This window comes from Cicer arietinum, chromosome 6 (genome assembly GCF_000331145.2).
Source record: "Cicer arietinum cultivar CDC Frontier isolate Library 1 chromosome 6, Cicar.CDCFrontier_v2.0, whole genome shotgun sequence".
Lineage (NCBI taxonomy): Eukaryota > Viridiplantae > Streptophyta > Magnoliopsida > Fabales > Fabaceae > Cicer > Cicer arietinum.
Window position 1 is genome coordinate 32,759,428 of NC_021165.2, and position 11,950 is coordinate 32,771,377.

General features: G+C 35.4%; 1 protein-coding gene across 1 annotated transcript in view; it reads left to right on the forward strand.

Moving 5' to 3' along the window:
• Positions 1-11,950, forward strand: part of LOC105851158 (disease resistance protein RPP2A-like) — a 32,348-nt gene that overhangs the window by 19,853 nt on the left and 545 nt on the right. The window contains 2 exon segments of the mRNA XM_012717503.3: positions 10,437-11,222; positions 11,683-11,949. Of these exon segments, the coding sequence (XP_012572957.3) occupies positions 10,437-11,222; positions 11,683-11,949 (1,053 nt within the window).

Below are 11,950 nucleotides of genomic sequence, written 5' to 3' on the forward strand. Positions count from 1 at the left end.
TTCTAAAATGGCTCTGAATCAATTAACACTTCACACATTCATAATACCAATTAAGAATACATAAGTCACACCAAATTAATCTCCAAAAATTCACACCTCAATCACACATCAAACATTCATAACATCAATTATGAACACAAAATTACATCGAAACTTAATCAACCAAAATTCACACCTCAAAGAAATTAAGGCAGAATAACAAACAACAACCGAGTATATATATATAATCATCATAGTATAACAAACATGACTTGCGTGCCAAGCACTCTAATGCAATACGTATATGCCAATGCACACGATTCTGGAATTTCCAACAAAAACCCTCCTCGAAGGGGCGTAAATCATACTTGTACCATATATCACCGACCTTAGTACTAATTACCGAGGTGCAGTCTCTCACAAGCTAGCACGATTTACTATAGTGTAGCCTATCACAGGCCTTACACATCAGTTAAATCCTAGTAAGGATAAGATAGACCAACTATCACATGGAACCACCCCGTGGCCTATCACGGTCACCACTTAACGTCGTGGCCTATCACAGTCACCACTTAACACCATGACCCATCGCAGTCACCACTGACACTGTGGTCCATCACGGTCACCACAAACTATGAAATGCATGAGCATACTCTGATTGCTTTCACCACAATCATTAAGTAAATGCAGCTATTAAAAGATTCTCCATTTTTAATACTCATTTAACACTAACAATTTTTCAAACTTATCACAAAGTATACTCAAAACAAATTTTCCTCAATAAAATCATAACGCATATATTATCAGTTATGAATACATAATCATATAAAAACTTAATCACCACAACAACATTAATATATCAGAGTTCTCCCACCACTAACACGGTGCCAACGGTCTCGATTCCTCTTCGAGGCTCAAGGGGCTAACTACATTAACATTAATATTTATAACAATTTGTTCACAACTAAAATTTATCCAACCACAACAAAATTCTCAAAATTATATCTTTTTCACACACCAAACTTTTAAAACCAAATAATCTACATTATTTAGTGAAAACTAAATAAAATGAATATTGTCCAAATCACACATACACACACTCGACTATCGAAGCACCGAAATTTGGAGTTAATAAAATACTCTAAACTTTTTCATTTTAAACTCAGTCCAAGAGTAATTAAAGAGGAAAATTTTAAACTCTAATCTTTTTAATTTTCAATCTAACTTTTTGCTCAAACTCTTTAACTTAATTAAAATTTGAACTTTTTCACAACTTTAACAACTCTAATTTTTTTGTTGTAAAATTTCAACTTCAGTTCAAACTCATTTATTTGAAAATAACTCATCATGTAACTCAAACACATCAAATTTAATCATAAATTCATAATAGGTAATAAACTGTATTTTCACTCAAAATGTATATATTCACGTCGAAATTAATTATCATGCAATCACACATTAATCATCCATCAATCACACATATAGAGTCCCTATATTCAAACTAAATTTTTTGAAGAAGCCCTTACCTTAACTACCGCTTTAACAACTGTTTACGGCACTACAATTAATTTTGGTAAAACTTTTGCTCGCGCTGTCGCTTCAAAAACTAGCTCACTAGCACCGTAGCGTGGCAATGAGCAACTTTCTCTTTTGTCACTTCTCGAAAAGAAGCTTAGATATCGAAGAAAAGTTGAGGTTTTTTTTTGAGTTTTTTTTTAAAAAAAACACTATCACTTGTGTTTGTTTTCTTGAAACTGAGAAAGAAGAAAAACAGAGGAGGGTGGCGTGAAAACAAGGAACGTGTGCTAATATTCTTCTTTCTTTCATATATATATATATATATATATATATATATATATAATAATTTTAACAAATCTCTAAATTTGTAGATATTTTATAAAAATCATCATTACACCCGTCGCATCACATTACTTCTCAAACCACTTTTCAAAAAAACATCTTCTCTCGCCGCAATTCAATTGGCAGATCAACTTTTTAAGAAAAACGCTGCATCTTAAAAAAAAATATTTCTTCGCCAAAAGATTCTCCTTAAATAAATAAAATTATTCATCAACAAATAATTTTAATCGGTCTCCAAAAATATATTTTTGCCATTTAACTCACAAAATACTAAAAACTGGGCTAAAAAACTTAGAAATTCACACAAAATACCCTAAAATTGCTTATTTAGGATTTAAAAATGAAGGGTCTTACAAATGCCTTGTGCCATGGCTTGGAATTCAGCTTCTGCATTGCTTCTAGCTACTACATGATGTTTCTTGCTTCTCCAAGTGACCATGTTTCCCCACACAAATGAGCAATAACCAGTAGTTGACCTTCTGTCTGATGTACATCCAGCCTAATCTGAGTCAGTGTATACTTTGATACCCCTATTTGTGTTTTTTATGAAATGAAGACCTCCATATAGTGTACCTTTAAGGTATTGCAAGATTCTGTTCACAACGTTCATGTGAGCTTTGGTAGAACTTGTCATGTAACGACTTTCAATGCTTTCGGAAAAATCAATATCAGGTCGAGTATGTGTTATGTATATCAATTTCCCAACTAGACTTTGGTACCTCTCTTTGTCAGCTAGTGGACCTTCTTCAAGGATGCTTCTGCTTACTGATTCCGTAGAGGTATTGATAGCCTTACACCCGAGCATTCTATTTTATGTTGGAACAGGTTGTATAATTGAGAAGAATTGAACTTGATAAGAATAGAGAAAACAAAAATATTCAAAAAAAACAGAGAATGATTAACAGTCTGGAATTCAGTCAGAAAAAAAAAATTCAGTTTATGTTCTTGGTTTTGATGACTTTTATAGAAGCAATTTCTTACTGTACAAGTTATAACAACCTCAACTAAATTCTAACCATATTCTAACTTACTAATTACAAATCAATTTGAATTACATTTAACATGCTCCCTAATTCAAAGTGATTCAATTTGATGTTAATCCAAGTTTGTTCCTTATCTCTTGGAACTTCACCCTCTTCAAGCTTTTGGTTAAAATATCAGCCTTTTGATCATTTGTATTGCAGTGTTCCAACTTTATCCCGCCCTTCATTACTTGATCCCTTAGGAAATGGAATCCTGTTTCTATGTGCTTGCTCCGTCCATGGACACTTGGATATCTGTCTAGGTTTATAGTTAATTTATTGTATATCTTCATCTTCATTGCATCATTACTTCTCAGTCCTAGTTATGCCATCAATTCTGCCAGCCACACAGCTCGACATGCTCCCATGGATGCAACCACACATTCAACTTCACAAGTAGACAATGCGACTATGCTTTGCTTCCTTGAACACCATGAGATTGGTGACTCGTTTATCATGATTACATAGCCAGAGGGGTTCTTCCTATCATCTTTATCTTCACACCAATCTGCATCAGTGAACGCAATCAAACCAGCTTCAATTCCAGCCTGCTTCTTAGCATATTGCAGTCCCAGTTCACTTGTTTCCTTGATGTACTTCAAAATTATTTTAACTGCCAAATAATGAGATGTTCTAGGCTTTTCCATGTACCTACTAACCATTCCAACATTGTGAGCTACGTTTGACCTTGTGTTGTACAAATATCTCAATGACCTTGTTTTGATAGGACCAGACATGCTTCTGATGGAGTATCAACCGCATTGCAGTCTTGCATCTTGAATCTCCTTAGTAGATCAGTAGAATACTTCTTTTGGTGCATAAAAGTTCCGTTTTCTTTTATTACAAACTCAATACCAAGGAAATATGATAGCATGTATAAATCAGTCATCTCAAATTCCTTCTCCTTTTTGATTTTGAATTCATGAATCTCTGCTTCATTGCTGCCAGTCAGCAATAAATCATCTACATATAGGCATATCAGCAGTGCAGGTGCTGCTGCCCTCTTCTTAACATAAACTCCATGCTCATTGACACTTTTTTCAAATTGGTGCTCTATGAGGAATCTGTCAATCATCTTGTTCCAAGCCCTAAGAGCTTGTTTCATTGACACTTCTTTCATATCCTGGTGGCTGCTTCACACACACTTCTTCCTCCAATGATCCATTGAGACTAATTTAACATCTAGTTGATGCATAGAACAACCTTTGTAGCTAGCCATTGAGACTAGCCCATGTTTTTGCAAAAAACCCTTTGCTACAAGTCTGGCCTTGTACTTGGCAACTTGCCCACCATGTTTCAATTTCAGTTTATAGACCCATTTCACATCAATTGGTCTTTTGTTCATTGGCAGGTTCATCAGCTCCCATGTCTTGCTCTTCTCTATGGCTTTGAGCTCCTCATCCATTACTACTCTCCATTTAGGATCACTTAAGGCTTCTTCATCATTTACTAGTTTTGATTCAACTAACAAAGCAAAATGTGTAAATTCTCCATCTGCATTGATGGTTGAGTCAGATGTTACTTCATATGGTTGCAATCTGACTAAAGGCTGCCTAGCTCTTTCAGACCTTCTCACAGACTCAAGAACTGGTTGACTTATTGTTCTTGTAGGCTGACCTTCATCAAGTCCCACTACATCTGCACTGCTGACTGGCATGTCTGGGATGGCTACACTGCTCGAGCTAACTTTGTTCATTTTCTAGTCCCATCCTCTTGATTCATCCATCAGTATGTCTCTGCTTATCACCACCTTGTTCTTGTCTTGATCATATAGCTTGTAAGCTCCAGTTGCATCATATCCCAACAACACCATTTGTTCAGGCCTATCATCAAGTTTTTTCCGGTTTTGAACTGGCACATGTCTGAAGCATAATGAGCTAAACTCTCTCAAATGATTCACAATTGGCTTTCTTCCAGTCCAAGCTTCTTCAGGTGTCCTTGTGTCCAATCTCTTGGTTGGACACCTATTCAAAATGTACACTGCAGTTGATACTACTCCCCCCCCCCCTCCATCATTCTTGAAGATCGAGTTGGCACTTCAGCCTTGAATGAGTTTCTGTGTTGTTTGGCGTGGCAACATTCTTCACACGAATCCTTTGGCATTTTAATTTATGGAATTCCTTGCACCATTTTCTTGTTATTTAACATTTGAAGAGAGAGGGTGGTTGTTAAAAAAAGTTATATTATTATAAGGTCATGTGAAAATCTTAATATTAGATGGTCAATTCATGTTTAAAAGTAATGCATATGTAATATTTTCCTTTTCTCAAATCCTCTTGGTTTCCTTTCCACTGATTTTTGTGTAATAAATAATAGGCATGACATGTTAACTGCACATGTCTATTACACTAACAACGGCTAAAAAATAGACAAATTGGGGAAGTAATTTGTATATACAAACACTTCCATAAACATAAAGAATTCAAGTTCACTTTCTCAAATCATTTATTAGGTCCAAACTTTAATACTCAAAGCGAAACCAATACTGGTATAATCATTAACCAGCCTTTAGGGATCAACAAAATCAAAACTAAACAAATAAGTGATTGATAATCCCAGTGTCAATGCACAGTTGAAAATGTTGGAAACCAAGAACGTTCTTGGTTTGTAACTGAAAACGGAAGACATTCTCTATATTTAGTTTTGTGTAATTCAAGTTAGTTTGATTGTATGTAATCAACTAACTAACTAACCACTTGGTTAGTTAGTTAGTTAAGTAGAAGGTAGTTAGAAACAATGTAATAGAAGCTATGTATAAATAGCATATTCATCTCAATAAACAATAACACATTCATTTTTATTCCTGGTTTACTTCCATTTCAAACAGCTTCAAAAGCTAACAAGTGGTATCCAGAGCAAGGTTTTGATCCCAAAGAGTGAAAAACACGAGTGAAGTGTGAGGATCAAACAAGAGTGTAGTGAGAATGGGTTCAAGTGCAAACAATGGAAATTTTCCAGCCTAGATGCCACATTTTGATGGAAAAGATTGGGATAGATGGAGAGTGCAATTCGAGAATTGTTTGGATTTCAAGACGTGTTGGAAATCATAGAGAAATATTTTGAAGATCTGGGAGCCAATTCGACAGAGGAGAAGAAGTTGAATTTTAAAGAAAACAAGAAGAAATATTGCAAGGCCATCTTCATTCTTCATCAATGCCTTGACACGATCAACTTTGATAAAATTTCTGATGCAAGAAGTGCAAAAGAAGCATGGGACATTTTGGAGAAATGTTATTCTAGAGGAACCAAGGTCAAGAAAGTGAAATTGCCGACCTTATAAAAACAGTTCGAATTGTTGCAGATGGAGGAACAAGAGAAGATTTTAGATCCGATTTCAAGATTGAGGAGTATCACAAATCAGATGGCTAGTTGTGGTGAGAAGCATACTGAAAAAACTATGTGAAAAGATATTGAGATCGTTGCATCACAGGTTCAATTATGTTGTGTGTGCGATTGAAGAATCTAAAGACATTTCTGCATTGAGTCTTGAAGAGTTGCAGGGAACTCTAGAAGCAAGAAAGTTGAGAATGAAAGAAAGGAGTGGGGGTAATTCTGGAAATCAGGCATTGGTAGAATATGCCAACAAGAAAGGAGACCAGAAAAAGAAATAGAGGAAGAATAAATTCAAGAAACCTGAAGATAAGTCTGAATCTTCATCAAAAGGAGGAAACTCGAGTGGTAAATTAAAAGGAAAATCAAGAAACTTTGACAAGAAGAAGGTGCAATGTTACAACTGTGAGAAGTTTGGACATTTTGCAAATGAATGTTGGGCTGGCAAAGGAGGGAAACAGAAGAAGAAAGAAGAAGATGAAGCATGTGCTGCTCAAAAATGTTCTTCATTAGACTCAAATACAGTCTTGCTGTTGTCTACCACAAATGGAGAACGTTCTCCGTTTTCAGCCACAGAAGGAGAATGTTCTCCGTTTTTAGACACATTTTTTTTAATGGCTACCACAAACGAAGAACATTCTTCATCCCAAGTATGGTTCCTCGATACTGGTTGTTCCAATCACATGACAAATCATAAAGAATGGCTGGTAGATATTGATACATCAAGAAGGATCAAGATCAGGTTTGCTGATGATAGAACATTGGAAGCTGAGGGAGCTGGCAACATGGTGATTAAGAGAAGAAATGGGAAGACAGTAATGATTGAAAAGGTATTGTATGTGCCAAGAATGAAGAACAATTTGCTGAGCATTGGGAAGATGATTCAAAAGGGGTTTCAGGTGATCATGAAGAACGATGCCTTAGAAATGTATGATGGGCAGATAAAGATGATACTCAAGGCTCCTCTTTCAAAGAACATAACATTTGTCATCAACATACAAGCTGCTGATATTCAATGTTTGAAGGCAGCAAACTCAATTGATGAAAATTGGCTATGACATTCAAGATTTGGCCATCTTAACTTCAAAAGCTTGCAGCAGCTAGGAGTCAAGAAGATGGTGAGTGGAATTCCTATGATTGATGTCCATGAGAAGGTGTGTGAAGTATGTATGGCAGGTAAACCATCAAGAAAGTCCTTTCAATTGCAAATGCAAGCAAGAGCAGAGAACGTTCTTGGTGTGATTCATAGTGACATATGTGGACCATTTGAAGTGCCATCATTAGGAGGTAATAAGTATTTCATAACTTTAGTTGATGAATTTAGTAGAATGTGGTGGATTTATTTGATTAAAACCAAAGATGAAGCATTGGAGACATTCAAGAACTTCAAGGTGAAAATGGAGAAACAAAGTGGAGAATCTATCAAAGTGTTAAGGACAAATGGAGGAGGAGAATATATTTCACATGAATTCAAGAATTTTTGTGTCAAGAATGGAATTGAACATAAGGTAACAACTTCCTACTCATCTCAACACAATGGCCTAGCTGAAAGGAGAAATAGCACCATTCTAGACATGACTAGAAGCGTGATAAAAGAAAAGGGATTGCCACATAAGTTCTCGGGATAAGCTGCATCAATTGTTGTCTATATTCTGAATAAATGTCCAACAAAGAAAAAGGAGATGGTACCAGAAGAGATCTGGAGTGGAAGAAAGCCAGTAGTGGGATATTTAAGAACATTTGGTGCTGTATGTTTTAAACATGTATCAGACCAGAAAAGAAGAAAGTTGCAGGACAAAAGTGAAGCAATGATCTTGGTAGGGTATCATCCAACAGGTGCCTACAAACTATTTGATCCTGTGAGAGGCAAGTTGGTGGTCAGTAGTGTCAAGAATTAGAATAAAATTATATTTATTGAAACTTGAAATATATTGATAATACATCAGATATATTTATACTATATTACTAAACAACCAAATCCTATGATTACTCACATATAACTAAATCCATACTAGTACTCCTATATAACGGAATTCTATTAGTACTCATATATAACTAAATCCCTACTAGTACTCCTATATAACTGAATCCCTACTAGTACTCCTATTCAACTGAATCCCTATATTTGAGGGATATTAAACATAAACATATTTTGACAAGTATGGATGTCATGATTGTTGAACATGAGATCTGGAACCGGAAACAGAAGCAAATTGCCAGCAACTAACACTGGGACTGGGAGCAAGCAAGCAGCAGCACAAACCAACCTTCACAAATTCCTTTGCAAGTATAGAATGAGCAGCATACTAGTGGAAATAGAGATGAAGAAAGAATTGAATCAAATAGATCCCAAAGAACATGAAAGCCACTAACTTATTTACAAGAATTTGAAGTGTTTAATGATAGTGAAGTTGACAACAGTGGAGATTTAGTATATTTTGCCTTATTTGCGGATGCAGAACCTTTAAATATTGAAGAGGCATTGACGAAAGGACCCTGGAAGAAAGCAATGGTGGAAGAGATCGATGCAATTGAGAAGAATCAGACATGGTACTTGACAGATTTGCCTCCAAAACGAAGCAGATTGGAGTAAAGTGGGTCTACAAGTTGAAGCTGAATCCAGATTGAACAATTGCTAAGTACAAAGCTAGATTGGTTGCCAAGGGATTCCTACAAAGAGCAGATATAGAATATTCTGAAGTGTTTGCTCTAGTGGCCAGAATTGAGACAATCAAGCTTCTGATAGCACTGGCATGTACTAGGGGTTGGCTGATGTGCCAGCTTGATGTGAAATCTGCATTTCTAAATGGATGGCTGGAAGAAGAGGTGTATGTCTCCCAACCACCAAGATTTGTGATTAAGGGAAAAGAGGATAAATTACTCATATTGAAGAAAGCTCTATATGGTTTGAAGCAAGCACCAAGAGCTTGGAACAAAAGAATTGATTCATTTCTAATTGGCATTGGATTAATCAAATGCACAGTGGAATATGGAGTTCATGTGAAGCATTCCACATTGAATGGAGAGTCTGCAATGATCTTGTTGTGCTTATATATTGATGACTTACTGGTGACTAGCAACAGCAGTAAGGCAATTATAGAATTCAAAGGAATCATGAAGGATGAGTTTGAAATGACAGACTTGGGCAGATTGAGCTACTTTCTGGGAATAGAATTTGCTGAAACTGAAGAAGAACTGCTGATGCATCAGAAGAAGTATGCTAAATAAATCCTGAGAAGATTCAATATGGCTGATTGCAACCCTGCAACCATTCCAATGGAGATCAATGCAAAGCTGGGAATAGAAATTAAAGAAGAGCTGGCTGATTCGACTTTATTCAAACAAGTTGGTTCCATAAGATACTTGTGCAATACAAGGTCTGACATCTGCTATAGTTTGGGCGTGGTAAGCAGATTCATGGAGTGACCGAAACACTCTCATTGGATGGCAGTTAAGAGAATCATGATATATATCCAAGGCACAATTGGGAATGGTATTATGTTTGCAACAGATTTGAAACATGAAAATGAAGACTTAGTTGGATATTCAGATTCAGATTGGTGTGCAGACAAGAATGATAGAAGGAGCACTTCAGGATATGTGTTCAAATTCATGAAATCATCAATAGCATGAAGCTCAAAGTAGCAGCCTGTGATAGCACTATCATCATGAAAAGCTGAGTATATTGTTGGCAGCTATGCAGCCTGCCAAGCATTGTAGTTTGAGTCATTAACAACAGAGCTGAAAATTGAAATTTGCAGGCCAATTCCAGTGCTGATTGACAACATTTCAGCAATAAATCTGGAAAAGAACCATGTGATGTGTCTCATGGAAGAAGCAAACACATTAAGACAAAGTTTCACTTCTTAAGAGATCAAGTTGAAAGAAGCAAGTTGAAGCTCATTTATTGTCAAACTGAAGTTCAGCTGGCTGATATAATTACCAAAGCCTTGTAACTGAAAATGGAGAACGTTCTCCGTATTCAGTTTTGTGTAATTCAAGTTAGTTTGATTGTATTAGTTAAGTAGAAGGTAGTTAGAAACAATGTAATAGAAGCTATGTATAAATAACATATTCATCTCAATATACAATAACACATTCATTCCATTCATTATTTTTTTTCTGGTTTACTTCCATTGCAAACAGTTTCAAAAGCTAACAGAAAATACTCATTCTTAAAAATTCCAATCTATTTTATTTTCTAAGCTTGTCTAACGAATCTCTTGTGGTTTTATTTTCTTACAGTTGCTAGAGAATCTAAAAGTTCTTAATCTTAGTCATTCTCGGGATTTGATTGAAACTCCAGATTTTTCATATTTGCCTAATCTTGAAAAGTTAATACTCAAGGATTGTCCACGGTTGTCTTCGGTCTCCCACAGCATTGGATCTCTCCATAAACTTCTTCTAATAAATTTGACAAACTGCACAGGTCTTCGGAAACTTCCGAGAAGCATCTTTAAATTAAAATCTCTAGAAACCTTGATTCTTTCAGGATGTTCCATGATTGACAGATTGGAGGAGGACTTGGAACAGATGGAATCGTTGACAACCTTGATTGCAGATAAGACTGCTATAACAAAAGTGCCATTTTCAATAGTAAGATCAAAAAGCATTGGCTATATTTCTTTATGTGGCTTTCAAGGATTTTCGCGTGATGTATTTCCTTGTCTCATTCGGTCTTGGATGTCACCAACAAATAATGTGATATCCCTAGTTCAAACATCTGTGTCATCTCTTGGCACTTTCAAGAACCTTGTAAAGCTTCGAAGTCTTTGTGTGGAGTGTGGCTCAAAACTACAACTAACACAAGATGTAGCAAGAATCTTGAATGTATTAAAAGCAACAAATTGTTGTGAATTGGAAGCAAGTTCAACTAGATCACAAATCTCTGATATGTATGCTTCTCCTTTAATTGATGATTGCCTTAGTCAAGTTCGAACTTCACGGTCAAATAATTACTTGAAATCTCTTTTAATTCAAATGGGAAAGAAATTCAAAGTCTCAAGTATTACTGAAGACAGTATTTTACAGGTTTGAATATCTCTTCTGCATATCTACTTTTTTTATAAGTCAACTGGAACTTTGGTTCTTGAAATTATATTTTTCTAACAAATCATATCACCCATCAATTTGAATTAGGCACCAAATTAATTCTTAAAGTTTTCAAAGTCATATTACATTAGTAGTGTGTCTAATGAGTGTGAATAACTCAATGATTAATTTACACATATTATAAATCGAGAATTTAATTATAAGCTAAGTACATTTTGAAGAAAAAAAATACTTCAATTTTACTTTTCTTTTAGAAGACCAGTTTACTTTTATTTCTATTTTCAACTGAGATTAGACTATCATATATGTGAAAAGAGAATATATCATTTTATATATATCTTATGTAGGGCTGATAAAATAAATAACGTAATTATAATGAACTTTTTTTTTTTCCTTTGATCCCTAATTTTAGCCATTTAAACATTGATCCATTGTACAGACTGCAGATGGAACTTGGGATTCGTTTTTACTTTCCTGTGACAATAAATCTGACTGGTTAACCTTCAGTTGCAAAGGTTGTTCTATAATATTCGATGTCCCGACAATAAAGGGGAGTAACCTGAAGTGTATGATGTTGTTTGTCGTCTATTACTCTTCCCCGGACAACATAACATCAGAAGGTTGTCAAGTTGTGTTGATCATAAATTACACCAAGACAACCATTCTGGCCTACAAAAGAGATACACTAACCTCCTTTGAGGATGAGG